This window comes from Phaenicophaeus curvirostris, chromosome 14 (assembly GCF_032191515.1).
Source record: "Phaenicophaeus curvirostris isolate KB17595 chromosome 14, BPBGC_Pcur_1.0, whole genome shotgun sequence".
Lineage (NCBI taxonomy): Eukaryota > Metazoa > Chordata > Aves > Cuculiformes > Cuculidae > Phaenicophaeus > Phaenicophaeus curvirostris.
This window is the reverse complement of record NC_091405.1, coordinates 5439325-5457240: the sequence shown is the minus strand read 5'-3', so window position 1 is coordinate 5457240 and position 17916 is coordinate 5439325. Positions and strand designations below refer to the sequence as shown.

The 17916-nt window shown below is 40.2% G+C and overlaps 1 protein-coding gene across 1 annotated transcript in view; it reads left to right on the top strand.

Moving 5' to 3' along the window:
- The window catches only part of CMTM4 (CKLF like MARVEL transmembrane domain containing 4), a 39657-nt gene extending 24876 nt beyond the window's left edge, over positions 1-14781 (top strand). Inside the window, exons 3-4 of the mRNA XM_069868731.1 lie at positions 5134-5232; positions 6134-14781. Of these exons, the coding sequence (XP_069724832.1) occupies positions 5134-5232; positions 6134-6307 (273 nt within the window). The 3' untranslated portion in view covers positions 6308-14781. The remainder of the gene's footprint in view (positions 1-5133; positions 5233-6133) is intronic.
- The last annotated feature ends 3135 nt before the right edge of the window (positions 14782-17916 follow it).

Genomic DNA, 17916 nt, shown 5'->3' with positions numbered 1-17916 from the left:
TAATTCTGTAAGAAATCATAGAATCATAGATTTACAGAATCATCAAGGTAGGAAGAGACCTCTAAGATCGTCCTGTCCAACTGTAATACAAACAGAAGTTTTAAATAGGAGAAATATTACAATGTTTAGTAGTTCTTCCTAGTAAGATCTGTTGCTTTGTGCTGATAACCAGGGGTCCTGTCTGTGTGCAGCATGGGAAAACAAGCAGGGGAAGCAGTGAGGAGCAGCTGAGAAAGAACTCTTGAGTTCTTTCTGAACTGAGAGGGAATCGAGCAGCTGATCTTCAAGAAAACGAAATGGAGGTTGTAGAAGTATTTATTCAGAAACATGTCTTTTACAGCAGAGTTACTACATCTAACAGAGCTCGTACTCCAACTGAAAAAATAGTTAGAATAAAATCATAAAAATCTTGATTTTTTGAGGGCACTTCTTCCATTTCTTCAGAATTGAAGCTTGTCTCTGACTCTTTGGAGAGCTGGCTGAGTTTTTTTTTAAAGTTGCTTGTGTTAACTCTGTAGTTTTTTACTTACTTTGCTTGAGATCTGGAAAAAGAACTAATTTCCAGCAAGTGCCCAGACACCTGGGATGGGAGCACCTGAACAGGAGCGCATACATATGGATGCTAGAGACCTCTGGGGGCTGCCGTGTGTGACGTGGGACCTGTGGGGCCCTGGCAGCGTAGCCCCGCGCTGTGAGATGGGCACACAGGCATCTCTGCGCAGTGTGGATCCAGCCCGCTGGGTCACTAACATGTTTCTGACAACGCTGCTTGTGGACCATTTTACTGAGTAAAGGGAATGCCTGTGTCAGTCCTGGAGTAGCAGAATCCAATGCTTGAATAAAGACTTCTTTACCTATGTAAGCCTAAATAAAAAGTAAAAAAGATGGGAATTAATGCTCATGCAGTTAATTCAGTTCTTTCTACCTGAGACTTTTTTTTTTTTGCTTGAGAAACCATATTTCCGCTTTCAATTGTGGTTCAGAATAGTCATATAGTGTTTAATTATATGATTATAGAGTAAAATTTTAAGCGTCTGTACAGAGGTGCTTGGTTTAGAAGGGTGATGGGTGTGTTTGTACTTCACATAGAAACAAGGGAAGCTTTGCAAGTAAAGTACCGATTGGAGGGGAAAATTAGAGGCATTGTACACCCCCTACTCTCCTTCTCCTGAATAATCAAAATTAATAACCACATTCCCCCTCCCTTCCCCTGCCAACTGAAAAACAAACCACCAAACCCCAAACAGAGCTAGGAGGAAAGGTTACTTTGAGCTCTCTTTTGTGGAAAATTACCTGGTCAGTAGCAGGGCACTGACTTCTGTCATCTTTTGTGACAGAGTGAGGCTGTTGAAATGTGCAGGCTTGTTTTCCAGATTACACTAATCTAGCCACGTCATCTAAATATCACTCTTGGATTTCAGAAAGCAGGTAACAAAAGCAGCCAGCGGGTTAAATGTCATAGTTTTGTTTATACAAATTGCAACTGCAGTATGGCACTGTCTCCCTGTACCTGGTCACTTGTGCAGTCTCTTGCTTCACCCCAAAATACAAGATAAAAGGGCAGAGCATGTACTTTGATTGAATGCCTAGTAAAAGTTTGCATGTGTGAAGTCATGGAGAGTGATGGGTAAAGGCACATTGTTGCTGATGCCTCTGAGTGTCAGAGCCAGCTCTGGTAACATATTATACTGAAGCAGAGAATTAAATAGAAGCTTTCCAAGCTGGTGTGCCTTTCAGGAGTTCCTTAATGGAATTTTTCAGGCCTATTAACATCTCATTCATAGCACCAATTCAGCTTCTCCCATCCTTATTCATCCAGGAATGATACTGGCCTAGACCCTTAAAAACTGTAGAATGCTGACCACTTTAATTTTCTGAAGTTTCCCACCTTTACAGCAGAATCAGCAGAACAAAAGCCCCTCACCCACAAGTTAAGATGCTTCCTCTGCTTGTTGCTCCTTCTGACTTGGACAGGTCGCTGTCCTTGCATACTGTCCTTTAGAATGAAAGGAGCATTGCTGACTGAACAGAATGACTTGCAAATAACTCGCCAGTGACCAGAAGTCAGTCTTTCTCTTGAAATCCTCTTGGAAAAGGAGAAAGGGAACAGCAGCAGCCTAGAGTAGATTTGATTCAGCTCATAGATTTTTTTCTCTGTTATGGATGGCAGCTTTGCACAGTATTTTATGGCACAGCACACTGTCTCATGAGGTTGCTGTAATTTCAGCAGAAATTCTTGTGTGTGATGTGGTTTTTACTTTGTCTATAAATATAATAGCAAGAACTTCAGCTACATCATGGCCAGATTTGAAATGGCTCATCTTTTTTCAATTAGTTTATTCTTTTTATTGTCACGATTATTCATTTTCTTACGTGGAAAAACCCTACATTGTTTTAGGGAGTGTCCTTTACTTCTTGAGTTCTTGCTGTAGTTCATTCTCTTTTGTTTGCTCTGGCTTCATCCAAAACTATTGCGCGTTTCCTTTTCTTATCTTTCTGCTCTAAGCAGTAAGTATGAAATTTTGGATTAAAAACTTTTACCGATATTTGCATCTATGGTGTTACCATTATATATCTGTGTGATGTGTATATTGATGAATTGAGAGTAGCCCTGAGGAGAAGGACTTGGGGGTGCTGGTGGATGAGCAGCTCCATGCGAGATGTGCACTTGCAGCCCAGAAAGCCAACCATGTCCTGGGCTGCATCCAAAGCAGTGGGACCAGCAGGGCGAGGGGTGCGATTCTCCCTCTTTGCTCTATAGTTGTGAGACTTCACCTTGAGCCTTGTGTTCAGTTCTGGAGTTCTCAGCACAGGAAGGACCTGGATCAATTGGAGCGTGTCCAGAGGAGCCAACAAAGGTGATCAGAGTGCTGGAGCACTTCCCATATGAGGACAGGCTGAGAGAGCTGGGGTTGTTCAGCCTGGAGAAGAGAAGGCTCTGGGGAGACCTTAAAGGAGCTTCCAGTACTGAAAGGGGCTGCAGGAAAGCTGGGCAGGGGCTCTTGATCAGGGAGTGCAGGGACAGGAGAAAGAGGAATGATTTTGAGCTGAAAGTGGGGAGATTGAGGTGAGATTTTAGGAAGAAATGTTTTTCTGTGAGGGTGGAGAGGCCCTGGCCCAAGTTGCCCGGAGCAGTGGTGGCTGCCCCGTCCCTGGAGGTGTTCAAGGCCAGGTTGGATGGGGCTTGGAGCCCCTGATCCAGTGGGAGGTGTCCCTGCCCATGGCAGGGAGTTGGAACTGGCTGGGCTTTAGGGTTCCTTCTGATCCAAACCATTCTGTGATTCTGTGATTTTATGACACTGTTGAGAAGTGTCATTGCTCCCCTAAACTCCGAACAATCTGATCTGGGGATATGTAGTTGTTTTAGTTTTTTTTAAAGAAAGCAGCCTTGATGTATGAATGTGAATCAATTATTAATTGCATTAAAAGGTATTGACCTAAATAGAAAAAATAGAATTGCAGAATCAAATAAATTGGAGCCCCAAGATGGATTCAGTTCTTTAGATTTGAATTGTTGCATTCTTTGCAAGGATAAATTTCATATTCTTTGAGAGTACAATAAAATAAAATCAAATGCCAGTGATGATGACAAAGTTCCTAACATACTCATAGTTTTGGTTTCTTGGAAATATTATGACATGGCACCAGCAGTCTCATTTCAGCAGTATTTCATATTCCAGAGTGTCTCAAATTTCTTACACCAAGCCTTCAAGTCAGTTTGTAGCATGGAGAGAGATGCTGATGTCTGTCATGTTGTGGGTAGATCTAGCTATCTCGCTTCTACTGTTTTCCTCCAGCAGCATTATCAAGCTGACAGATTCAAAAAGTCAGAGGTCAACAGGGTTAATGACTAAGCATATCTGACCCCATAAATCAGAGCATTATGTGCCCTCCACTTAGTCTTTAGGTATGGTACTGAGGAAATACAAAATGTGTGTCTGAAAAAAACCTTTATCTGGATTATAAGAAGTGAAAAGATGGAATATTAAGTACATCTTTGGTTGTCCTGATGCTTAGCTCTGTTACAATTAATAGTCATTAAATTTTGAATATGACTTTTGTCTTAACTTTGCAGCTGTTAATTTTGTTATACTATTAACTTTGTTATGCTTTTCTATGTTAAAACTTTTAAAACTACTAGTAGTTTTTGATTCATTGAACACTGGGGTCTTAATGTTGTACATAGTTCAATCTTATTAATATTCAGAGCAGCTTAAGTTCCTTGATTCATACTGTAAGAAGTGTTCTCTCCCTTTCAAATAACTTCGTGGCTTGTCTCTGTGCCCTGTCCAATCTTCAACGTACTTCTGAAAATGTGGGTATGAGAACAGGGAACAAATCTGATCACACAGCCTTGTGTTGATGTCATTCTTCCTATGCTCGTAGCTGCTGTTCAGAAGTCTCACTTGTGTTCCAGTGATCTGTTGATGACCTTGCTTTATGTAAGTCACGGCAGCATAATCACCTGAACCCTACGTGACGTAGGCAGTGTGTCTATAACTGAAGCACATGTTGCCTGTTGATTTAGTGGGCTGGGAGCAAAGCAAGAATTTTCCCTGAATGTAGATGCACCTTGGGTGTTGCTGTGCAGTTGTTCTGAAACGTCTGCCTGAATTGTAGGCTTGAATTTTATGTGATAAATGCATAGAAATCTGTGTATTCTCATCATACAGGCAGCTGTTATTGGTAGAAATAGCACAGGATGTGCAGGGTTCTACAACAGCCTCAAAGAATTTGTAGAAACATCCATGACTGTTACCAGGGCAATGCATGGGGCACTGTCATGATGTGAAAGAGAGCAAGGGGTTTCTGGAGGGCACAGGTTTGATATTCAGGTGGCTTTAGGGTTGGCTGAAGTAGAACAGCTCTGCTCATGGTTCATGCTGACTGCTTTCTTAATAAACCCAGTAGAAATGGAGGTAACATCAGAATTGGCACTGGTGCTGTATGGTGCACACTGTTTGACTGTGTTTCCTGTGGAATGGTCTTTGCCTTTAGTGTAAGTCATAAACTGCATACTAAATGGGGAGGTATAGCTGTAGTTCTTGTTTTAACTACTTTCTGTTTCATCACTTCTAATAAAAGCAAGCAAGGAATAATTGTTTAGTAACGCTAATTCATTTATTTTTTTAGGATCTGGTCAACACTGGACTCAGCACTTTCTTCTTTTTCGTTGCCTCTGTAGTTCTTGCTGCTTTAAACCATAAAACTGGAGCAGAAATTGCTGCTGTGGTAAGAATTTTAACTTACTTTTATATGACTCTTGTCTTCTGTTAAAACTAGCTTTTCCCTTGTGTCCACTGAATACTCCTGTTGCCTTTTCCATCACAATTTACTTCTGATTTTACAGTTGGCGGTAAGCTAATTCTGCTTTTAGAAGTACTGGTATCCTTTGAATTGTTTATCTTAAAGCTTGAGGCAAGAACAAACAGGAAAATGACTTGCAGAGAGCGCTTGAACAGTCAGACTGGCCTTGCTGCTTTCTCTGTAGCTGGCTGAAGGAAAAAGATAGAGCAAAAAATTCACAAAAAATTGGAGCTGCTTACACATGATTTGTTGAATTCTTGCTCACTACAGATAATTTTTGTTCTGTGGAGTGAGTACAGTAGTGCTTTACTTCAGGGTTTCACATCTAGAAGAGTAAGGTCAAGCAAATTGATTTTGTGTTTGAGTTGGCAACCTTTCTTCTTCCAAACCCGAACACTGAAAATCACACAACAGTTCTGCAGAAGCATATAGGAAGAACTGCAAATTAGCTTCTTCTCCAGGCTCATGGCCTGGACTGGTCATCTCTTCTCTTATCATTCATTCACTGTTATGTGCACCTCGAGGAATGAGCTGTTGGATGAAGAGCTGCATTCTTCTTTACCAGAGATTCTTCCATTGAAGTTACACTGCAGGATTTAATTGTCACGTTTGTAGACAGAGAGCTTTGTTTTCTGGGATCATTGTTCTTAGTTGCTTTTGCACATTCTCTAGTTCATTGAAGAATAAAACCATCAATTTTGCAGGCCATGATGACTTGTCAGTGCAAATAAAGTAGAAAACCAAGCTTGTGAGGAATTTGTTGTGAAACTTCTATTGTTCTTGTTTTCAGAAAATTGTCTTTGACAATTCTTTCTACTTCTTGTAGATATTTGGTTTCTTGGCAATGGCAGCATATGCTGTGAACACCTATTTAGCTATTAAAAAGTGGCGAATGAACAGCAGACAACAAAACAGTCGGCAGACAAGCGATTACATACGTGCTCGGACAGAATCCAGAGAAGTAGATCACCGCCCTGAGATTCAGCGTCTGGATGCGTGAAAGCGACCTTCAAATGGGACTGCAAAGGGAAAAGAAGTAGTGCTTAACTCCCTCATGGAATAAAGGGTTTTTTCTTTGTTTAAGGAAGAAAAGGAAGATCGGATGGTGGCAAAGAGTGCCCAGCCCTGCATCTGTGCAGCAGTGCATTGAGTCAGAAGCTGTCGTCATGAAGGCAGTAAATGTTGGTCATTCAAATCAAGATCAGTTTAAGATGCTCACGTACATACATATACGTTTATATTATATAGCTGATATAATATATAATGTCTATATGTTTCAAAGTACGTTGTGGTTTTGGATTAACTGCACAATCCTTTCCTTCCCTCTCCCCAACGCAAGCTCTGAATATCCATCTTCTGCCACTGTTTCTTCACCCATTGAAAACACTAAGACCAGCACTACACTGCTTGTGTAGGAAAGAAATCCACCAGAAGTAAATTTAATACAGGTGAAAAGGAAGCGAGGGGCAAATAGCAATAACTTAAGCCGTGAGTCGTGTCCAGCAAACTCTCTGTGTTGGTCCTCACGGAGCTCTAGCAGCACAGCTCAATTCTCATCTGCAAGATCTCCTGTAGTTTCACTGTTGGTGCACTTGGAGAGCTGACAAGGACAACCATTCCATGTTTTCGATGGGTGTGGAGGTGCTTACCTGGGGGTGGCACTGACGTTGCCATATTCAGGTCATGCATGGCCCTGGACACATCAGAACTTGTGCACAGTTAGTGTGTTTGCTGAATGGTCACCATCATGCATCAAGTGCGAGTATGTGGTATTCTGCTAACGTTGGGATACTTTATTTTTCATTCCAAAATGGGAAAATAAATGTGCTTGGGAGGCAGGGTGGAGAAAAGGGGATTGAGAGGCAGGGCAGAGAAAGAAGAGGCTGTCATCAATAGGCTTGCATTCTGGTCATGGCTTTCTTTTTTCTTTTCTTTTTTTTTTTAAGGTTCAACCTTTCTGAGAACCCCAGGTATGCAAAAACTAGCAAAAAAATATGATTCTAAGGTTAATAGTGCTGCGATATTGTGATTCATGCAAGATAAATATTTTCCTTTCTGGGAGGTTGGTTGTTTCTTCTAAAATTAAGTGTTGATAGTAGATGAAACTATTTCTTAAAAAAATTCTAATTGGGTGTTTCTGCCAATTTTTTCCCTAATATTTCTTTGGAAAATCAGTTTAGATAATTGGAGGGTAATTGTGCTGATTTGTTTAGAAATAGTTTGAGTTAAGTGGAGTTTTCTTATTTAAATTGCATTTCCAGTGAAGACAAAGATATTTTCTCTACTGAAAACTCAAATTCCGATGAAATCGGAAATGAGCAGAACTGTGTGGCATGTACACCTGAATTTATGTCGCATTTGGCTTGAACACTCTTTGCATCGTGTTCCTCTGTAGGTGTGCTCTTAATTGGGTGAATGTTGTTACCTGGAGCGTTAAGAGCAAATGGCAACATGTTGCAGACAGGTTGCTTTTAAATATCAAACACAGGTTATACTGAACAGAAGAGCAGTAGAAATACCTGGGCTTTCTCAATACTGCAGGGAACGGGGATGGTGGCAGGTGGGACCCTGGCGCTGCAGTGTTTGAATTGAGCAATAGGGAATTATTTACTTATAGAAAACTCTTGTTTTCTTACTTTCAGTTTACTGCTGTCTGCAGTGCGTTTCACCTTAGTGGCTGAGAGGGAGATTAAAATTCAGAAAAAGGTACTAACGAGGTTAAAGAAAACTAGCATTTTCTTAACGAGTAATGGTTTATCACTTAGTAAAGTCGCATTTTATTGTGCTTCAATGAAAGGCATTGCCAAAGGGAACACCGGTTTAAAAACCAAACTGCGTGAGCCAGGCTCTAGATCTGGGTTTAGAACGTAGACGTGTTCCTGTCGTGGTGTCTCACCAGGTTAGTGTGTTTCATCACAAGGAAATGACAGCTCTGTGTTCAACGTGGTATGAAATAATGAAGTTTATTGCTGCTGGTGCGGTGGTTACTATCCCGCTGTTGTTTGGCCCTCTGCCCACTTTGCAAGGAGAGGTTGTATATGTTGTTGGTTACTAAAACAACCTTTTTAAAAGTAGCACAATGGTACCTAGACTGGAATTATAAATGGGCATTAAAGCAGTTTGTATAAAGATTGGAAAAAAACAACCAAAACCAAGCAACCCCACCCGCTCCACAAAACCCCACACGACAAACCCCTGCCCGTGCTCAACTACAGTATATTCCAGAAGGGCCGTGTTTTTAGAGTGGAACCCTTACCTGGAATCAAGAAACAGGAGTTAGGTGATACAGAACAAACGCTTTTCATGAGGAGCATGTCCTTGTTCATGACAAGGACTGGAGTGGTGTGTGTCTAAGAGAACGCCCTGTTCCTCTCTCTGCTCCCTGTGCTGAGTCTGTGTTTTTTCAGAAGTGTGGAAGGTCTCGTGCATCTAGGTTTATTAATGTGGTGTCTTTCAAATCCTTACACCTTCCCTTACCTAGAGAAAGGATAACTTCACCAAGCTTTTTCTGGAGTGAGATCGTGAAAAGCTTTTGTTACCTTTTAGGTAGAATGAGAAATGCAGAGTGATACGGTGACACTTCTAACACGGTGTCATGCTTCACCCTGTAGCGTACCTGAATCACCTTGAGTGGTTTTACATGTGAAATGAGTTTGCTTGAGCTCAGAACAGCATGCCATTATTTATTACTTACATCATGACTTGAGCTTAGCACAGCTTTCAGGGTAGAAGTCAAAGAGAATATTAATTTTAAAAAAAATACGATCTGATACACTTTCTTAAACAAAAAAAATGTAAATTTTTAATTGATTTTAGTATTGTACAGTATATACTTTCTAAAAATCTAAGTTAAGCATTTCTTACTCTAGAGAGACATCATTTACTGTTTGGATTATATAGAAGGGAACTGAGGTAGCTGTGAGAGACAACTGAATTTGAGACATGAAGATCACATGAGATATACGTGGTTGATTCCTCACTTAATTTTACACAGTGGATCGAAGAGGTGGTAGTATTTTAAGACTATTATCCAAACTGAAGTCATAAAAAAAATATCTGAAGGAATAAAGTAGGGTAGAAAGATGAAATCTTTTTGGAAACTAGAAAAGTGACGTTAAGTTGCTCCTCCCAGCCAGTCTTGCTTGTAAGTGTTGAGCGTATACTTTTTTCTTCCCCATAAGAATGCTGTTTGGCTCCATAAAGGGACTCGAAACCCACTGTAAGTAAAACTAAATTAAAGCTAAGCAGCTGAACCTTGTAGGAGCGGGATGCTCGAAACTGTAGTGGTTCTGATCAGTCCTCTCCCATCAAACTGAACCCTCAGATATGCAGTCTCCGTCTGTTTCTGCAGGTAGAAATGATGGGAAATTTTGTACCCTATGCACAGACATCAAAAGATTAAACAAGAATATCTGTTATCCTCTTAAAGCTACGTATGCTCAGTTTTGTCAGCTTTAGGCTCAGTTTATTATACAAGCTGGTAATGACGTGCAAACTGCCTCCAACAGGAGTTTCTAAAACCATAATTAAGAACTGATTTGACAGATTAATTGCTTCTTAGTGAAGTTGATTCCTTCTTACTCTCCATTTCTTCTTATAATTTCATATAGTCATGTCCCATCTATCTTGCGTTTTGACATTTAATTTTTGTTAAGCCTTCTCCATTGATCTGTTTGGTGTCTGTTTCAGTGTAAGGAGGATGAGAATACTGTGTCCAGCGTCCTTTTGATTAAATATGGTACTTGTTCCTTTTATGATGGCTTATGATGTTTGGGCTGGATGTGCTGGAGGGATTTACTCTTCCCCTAGGACTTTGGACACTAGTTGGTGTCCTGCATGTGTTTCTATGTGAGCTTTCAGGTAGGAGCCACGTGCTCAGAGGTTGAGAGGATTAGAGATTCGCCTACCTCTGCCTTTTTGAGAGACAAGGTACTGATGGTAGAGATTGGGTGTCTGTATTTCAGTCTGTGACATTCATCATGTTTCTATTTCATTGTTGAGTCTAGAAAGAAGAGGGGAAAACTGGGGAAGGTTTCCAGTCTTCCCTAAGATAATCTTATCTTACTTCTTTTCACCTGTACCATACGGTCATTGCACCTTCCTAAGCCAGCAAGACTTATTGGTGCTTAAAATGCTGTGCCACGCAGCAGGGGAATTTGTCTCCTGTGAGCTGCACATGGACTGTTAGGAGTGAATTAACCACTAGTTTTCCATGAACTTTAAGGTCCTTGAACAAATTTGGTACTTGTCACCTTTGTGCTCTTTTGGAGATGTGCGGGCACGGCAAATGCTTATGTAATATGTGCTTTTATTAATGCACCTCTTCTCCCCCTTCCTTAATCTTTGTTTTGTATCTGTTATCTTCTTGTCTCATGACAACTTCATAAACATTCCTTATTGTTCTCTTTTGTGAGGGGATAAAGCCAAAACCTCAAAATAAATAAGAATAATATATAATTAAAAAACACCGAGTTTATAGCAATTCAAACAGTGTCAAAAATATCCTCTCTCCTTCTCAGCTGAGACACTGAACAGCTTTGTACATGAGAATCGGAGCATAAAGAACAAGTCTTATGCTGAAAGCCCTGGAGCCAAACATCGTCATAAGGTATTTAGGATAAATCAAAAGGTGGGCACAGTCTGATGATGAATTTGAGGTGTTATAAAGGGCAAGAAGGAGACAGAAACCCATACCTGATACTTAATGCAGTGCTATCAAAATGATGGTGTGAACATTAATAATCCCCAGCCTCAGAAGGAAAGAGAAGGAGAGGGGGACACTCAGTCAGACCATCAGGTGTAGAAGTTTCTCCATCCCCAAGTCTGGGGCCACGCTGGCTGTGTCATACAGTCAGAGAGTTTCTACACCGACGTTGTTCATGGTGCATCTCCAAAGCTGGGGTGTGTTGACAACGTGATGTGATAATCAAATGACTTCTGCTCAGCTGGAGGGTAGCGGTTGCTTCACAGAGACCTGCAAAAGGCGTAGGTGCTGGTATCGGAAGGGCTCGACGTGTCTAGGAGGAAGGAGAGGTGCAGACTAATCTCTGCCCGGTCCCACTGAAATGAGTGAAACTTTTACGTAGCATTTCTGAGAATCAGGTACTTAGTTCTTGTTCATGACATAAAATAAGGGATTGTTGGAGGGCCAGCAAAGCTCAGAAAGGCTGTGCAGGTGGAGATGTTGTGTGTGCAAGCTTTCATGGCAGTGACAGTAGGAACTTACAAATTAAACTGAAATAGGTACAAAACCTAGCAGATTGATTGCAAATACTTAGTAGAAATGACGCCATTTTCCTCTCTTTATTTTAACAGAGGGAGTTGGTTAAAAATGAATTTATACAAATATTCAGGAAATCTCTGGGTGCCACTCTAGAGTTTTTCCTGGTGCGTTGTTTTTCCCTGTTAGCCCTTGGCCACCTGAATAGATCTGTTTGACAGTGTCAGTACTGTCCAACCTGAAAGAGTTGCTTTCTTATTTTGGTCTTATTTTTGTGGTGTCTTCTTAAAACCTGTCTATAATTTAACCATTTGTATTCCAAAAATGATCTTGAAAAGAAATCTGCTTACACTGTGATTTGTAATAGCCTTTAATTTAAAGTGTGCAACACAATCTAATTTTCTTTTGGGATATGCATCTTTCAAAAGTGTTCTTATATGTGCCCAGAAATGAAAGTTGTCTATTTATCATTAAAATGTGATTAGATAAAGTTACCTATCCAGAATCGCAGCACAGCTCTTCTAGATGTGCTGGGAGGATGAGTTAGTAAAATTGCCTTTTAATCTCTATGGGTTAATAAATATTTTTTTATACCTACCCACAGATGTTCCTTTTTAAATTATACTTGGCAAACAGAAGATATTTAATTTTATATACAGTATACATAGTTACCTTGATTGACATATTTATAACATAGAGCTTTGTGTTTACTGTGAAGGTTTTATCTGTATACCAGGGACTAGATGGGTAAAATTTTAAAGAGCCAGTTTAGCGTATATGGAGGGGTATGGAAACGATTTTCATGAGTTCAGAATGAGGATATAGGAGCATTTCAAAAAGCAATAGCCAGATCGTATTAACGGAGTATCTGTTTTTTGGTTTGTTTTTTTTTCTTATTTTGTGACTGGGGCTGGTCCCTACAGCTGTTTTAATAACATCTGGATGTGAGTAACAGAATGAAATATGACCATCTGCCTCTTCTGACTGTCACGGACTATTGTCTGGAGTATGGGAAATTTCAGGGTATTGTATTTGTTTTGCTTTGGACAAATGTCTCAATAGACATTTAATTAAAACCTTCATGTGTTCGAAAGAAAATACCCTCTCGTAACTAGGCCAATTTATCACTTTTGGTAACCTTTTAATCCCAAAAGTATTATTGTCTAAAAATTTTTAGTAATATTACAGTTATCCTGATGTCTACAAGTTAAAGTGGTTCTGGCTAGCACCCTTTGATTACAACAGTTGCTACCTTCATTTTTCTACTGTTTATACTTTAATCTTGAATGTTTACCGGTTTCTACTTGTTGGATTTGGGGAGGAAGAGTGTAACTTAGCACTACAGTTCATCCAGTTTTAACTCATACATCACAGTTCTGGAGTAAGGAAATATTTTGATTTAAATATTGTGGCCAATTTATTGCATTTTTAAATGATTTCTATACTTAAGACACAACATTTATGACATAATATAACAAATGACTTAGCTAATCATTATATCTGTCTAGACTTAACTCTATTCTGTGTTAGTGTCATTTTGAACCTATTTGTATATGTTGAAATTTGTAAGGGTTCAGGAACCCACAATAAAATAGTAAAGTATGTATTTATTTCTCATAATAATGCTCAATTTTTATTTGAAAGTTGACACTTTGTATGTCTTTTCACAGAATTGTAAACAAATACCGGAAAACTGCTTCACCTGGTGTGCCTTCCATGTGTGGTATAAGCACTTGTCATTCACAGAAAGAGAGTTGTAAAGTTATTAAACCGGGAAACACTATTTTTGTAACGTCCATCGCTAACGCATCGTGCTTTGTTTCCATAAATCCCAGGTTTTATGGCTGTTGTAGTCACTGCTTTCCTGTTGTGCGCTAAATAGTAAATCTGATAGCATGGTGAATCCAGAGGTTGTATCGCTTTTGCTCTGCTCTGCCTCCAGCTGCCACCCAAACGATGGAGATTAAGCGGATGGCTGATGGGAGCTGGAAGATACTTCCAAATTCTTTCTTTCAGACTTGTATAGGGAGATGCTCAGTGTGGGATATCTGTATCCTCGGTGCTGATTCTGCTGCCTCTAGAAAAACATAGCAGGTGTAATCAAAATGGTCTGATTCTAGCTCATAATTTATGGTGTCTGAGCATCCAGGCCTGACAGAAAGACTTCATCCCTCAGGGATACACATCCTACGCTGAGGGATCTGTAATTGTGAACAGCTCGGAAATATTAGTTGACGTTGTGGGTTGAAATTCCATCTCGAGCTGAGCAAAAGGGATGCAATTTTCCTTTTATCATATGAGCACAAGCCTGTTGTGTAATACCCATGGTATTTTGCTTTTGAAGTAAGAAAAACTGTAATGTTTTGCCAAGGAAAATCTTCCAAGCACACTCTCTGTGTGATTGCCGATCCTGACTCTGTTGTCCTTACTCAGGCAAAGTTCCCCATTGACTTAGGAGACTGCAGATCAGGTACCCATTTATCACCAAATCCTGATCGAGGATTGAACAATATCACCAGTCAGTACGTGTTCACGTAGAGACAACTTACAGCCTTGAAACAATTTCAGATGATTTTGGTAAGTGTTGTTGAGGTTCTCGCGCTGCACAGGGGGGTAGCTGATAACATAGACGCTTTCTGGTCTGTGACCTACCAGCTGCGATCACGATCCCCTACAGTATCGGTAGCTGTAGTTGATACATGTAATCGTGGCATCTTCCATCTCTCTGTGAGCCACGTTGTTAATGCTTGACCAGTTTCAAAGGCAAGGTCGATCTACAAGAAAGCATAACCTCCGACTCGTTTTCACACCAGTAATGAGTTTTCAATATGTTGTGTGCTTCTTTTCTGTTGGTTTCTATGCTAAACAAAAAAAACCACAAGCTGAAGAATTGTTATGTCTTGCAATACAGAAAGCAGTCTTGTTTATAAAATCCATGCTGTTATCGCATAATTTAAATGGTGTATTTATCAGTTTTAAATGTCATTTTGCTTTTCCGATCTTTTGTATATGGGCACAATACTTTTTGTAAATTTTTTTTTAATTAGTTGTCTTTCTGTCTTTTTCTTCCTGATATTTGAAGGTTTGAGCTTTCTGGATTTTCATGGTACTCTTTGTGTCTTCATAGTGGTAAAAGTCTGTATTTTTTTATGTAGGGAAAATGGTAGTTTTCTAACACTTATCTTGATCAATCTAGTATGGAATCATTTGTGAAGGACTTCCTGTTTAATAAATGGAGATATTAAAGTATAAAACATGGTCTTCATCTGTAAAGGCAACGTATAAGCTCAGTATGCCGAGCGTTGTGGTTGATGAGTTGATGATCCAGTAACAGCAGTTGCTTAAATTCACTTCCTTTTCAAGGCAGCAGTTGGCATTCAACATCAAAGAAATCAATCCTGTCCAAGATGTTTGTGAACCAGGCTCTGAAAAAATAAACCTCATAAGTGCAGGAGTTAGGGAAAAACTATATATAAGAAATCCACAATAAGAGTGTAGAAGAAAGCACATGGAACCGCTTTATTGCTGAAGTGGTTATGGTGGGATTGCTTTTGTGGAGGTTTCTCTGTCTGGTACATTGTAATGGGCCAAAATGCTGTATCTTGTGGTTGGCCACATCACCTTCTGGACCAAAAAGGAATCTTGGAGCTGAAATGCCAGAGTGAACAGGTAATGCTCTACCACCTCATGGGCTGCAAGCCCTACCGTGATGCAACTGGTATTTTTGGTGTCCAAGTGCTTTAGGTGTGAGGAGGAAGCGCTGAGTCAATGACGGTAAGGACCGAGGAAGCGTATGGATGGTTCAGTGAGTGTTGTGGAAGGATTTGGGAATATGAATGATGCTCTTAAAACACTGCTTAGGGATAACATGCGGTGTGGAAGTGGTTGGGGGTGTTGATACAATTGAGCTTCTCCAGAAGGGTTCCCGAAGGAGATCATGTGCTTGTACAACTCTCCTAGAAGATGAGCTGGTTAATTTTCCCTGTGTGGGGTTGTCAGCCGTGGTGAATTGTAACCCAGGGTTGTGTTGTGTTGATTGGGGCTGGTTAGAGATCAGGCCACAATGAAATCGATGCCCTTTAAAAACAAAGCGTTAAAGTGCTGGACTTAATGCCGCGTTGCTCCTGATGAAGTTATCCAGAGTGTTCCTTGGGCAAGAGATGTTTTGTCAGATGTTGAATTAAAAAAACCAAACAAACAAGAAAAAGGTTTATTCTTTCTAACTTAAATGCTGAATCTTTGTCAGTCTCCTGGGCAGACTACAACCAATTTCTTATTTAATGCATCAGGCTAACAAAGCATGATGGACAGTGTCACAAAGGTATAAACCAAAAGCACAGGTATTGCTTGGCCAAAATTAATACTGAAATTGCTGTTTTCTTTTTCACAGAAATAGATTAAAAAATAGATTCTTGAAAAGTTTTTTTATTAAGAATACACTTGTATTTTCTGGGTAGCAGTATCCTGCCTTCTGCCCTAGGAGTTTTACGAAACACTTGGGAGTGCTGTGAATTCTTCCCACAGAGGAGGAATCTGTTTTGCAGTGAGGTTTTTTTGATGTGGTCATGTTTACTTGGAAGAAAATCAAGATATGGTGTCTCCATCGTACCATTAAACAATCCTCCATGCAAAAAGGTATCTCGGGTATTTTATATCCAAGATTTGCATTCTCAGAGCTTCTAAATTTTCTGCTTCCTTGTGTTCTCGCTCTCTTTCTGTGCTCAAGAAAGGATTAAAGGATGGTTACAGGCGTATGTAAAATACAAGGCAATGTGTATCTCACTCTTTGGGGCAGTTTGTATTCTGGTCTTTGTAATCAAGCCACTTCATTTATTATTTTTTATGTCTTACGAGGTGGGTTGCAAGCTCCCTGCTATGAGGTGTAGCTCAGCATAGTAGCAGTGTGTATATTTTTCTCATTTATTTATGCATTTTGGAAGTCAGAAACATGCACCATTAGTGTTTGGCTACCAGTACACACTTACTTAATAATACAGGCTGCTGGTCTCCTAGCAGGGGAAGATGCAGCTATAAAATCCAGGCTTAGAAATGTGTACAGTGAACACTTAACAGAAACATAATGAATGAGAAACATCTTGCCTGCTCTGCAGAACATTAAATTGTCTTCTGCTTTCCAGCATGCTGTTTTTCTCAAACACTGTATAGGCTGAGATGCACCACTTTTCCTTCAGTATCTTGGAAATTACTTCGTCAGTTGGAAATTTGAGACTTTGGACAGTGTCAGGTGAGAAGCAAAATTAAGTGGAGTAATGGACAAAGTGCTAAAAGGACAGCAAGGACAGCTGAGCCTCTTGATTTCAGTGGGAATCTAAAAAGGCTGCTTGGAAAGGTTTTCTGTCCAAAATCACCACACAAGACTGAACAAATCTCCCACAGATAAGTATAAAAGCTTTCTGACAGGAGAGGGTGGGATAGGGACCTTCCAAGGGTGTGAGCGCTGTATGAAGTCATTCATCTGTGGTGCCAGCTGATTGTTTTGCCTTCCTGCTAGTGGCTTTGATTCACGGGTTTGATACCAGAAGGCTTCTTGCATCGTTTCTAGTCAGATTTGTTCCACGCTTGCTGTTGAAAACCCTTATTGCTCCTTAGGTCCGTCTGCTGCTGAGTGCTGTTCAAACAGCACAGGAATTCAAACAGGAATAACTGGGCTCCAGCTGTAATGAACTCGTATACTCAGCCCATGTGGGTTTTGGAAACGGCTTGTGTTTGGAACAGGAATGATGTTGTGATGGAAAAGAGACGTTTGATTATGACCCTGCTGGTCCACTGACACAAGAACTTCAGTAAGGCCTCCGTGCTGCAGGTGTAACAGGACTCCTATGTCGCGAATCTTCAATTGCAGAGAAACCAGTACTCCCATTATTTTGATCTTGTCAGCTGAGTTACAACAAGCAAGCAAGCAAACAAAAAAGTCAAGCAGTCTTTTCCTCTGCCCTGGCTCTTGGCTTAGTGCAATATTGCTGGCAGGAGAGGAACAAAGGACTGAGTCAGCTCCCCTGGCTGCCCCAGTGAGAATTGGCTTGAAAGTAATTTTTAATTGAATTCTCTTTTCTGACATGATATTCATAAAATACAGAAGCGTATTTTATTTCAATCATGGGAATCTCTTGTTAAATGAAAGGCTGGAATTTTTACATGAGTGTTTGACCCTGGGAGTGAACTGCTTAGAAATAAATGTAATGATCAAATACTCGAGTGCTAATAATGAAATGCTCTAGGCAGGCAGTTCATTGCACGCCTGCTAATGTAGCCCTGAAACAACTAATGAGAACTTTTGGTTGCCTCTCCTGTTGATGTCAGGAATATTGCAGAGTGAAAAAAATTACAAAGAAACCTGAGCAGGTTTCAAGTTCTAACTTGTCTGTGAA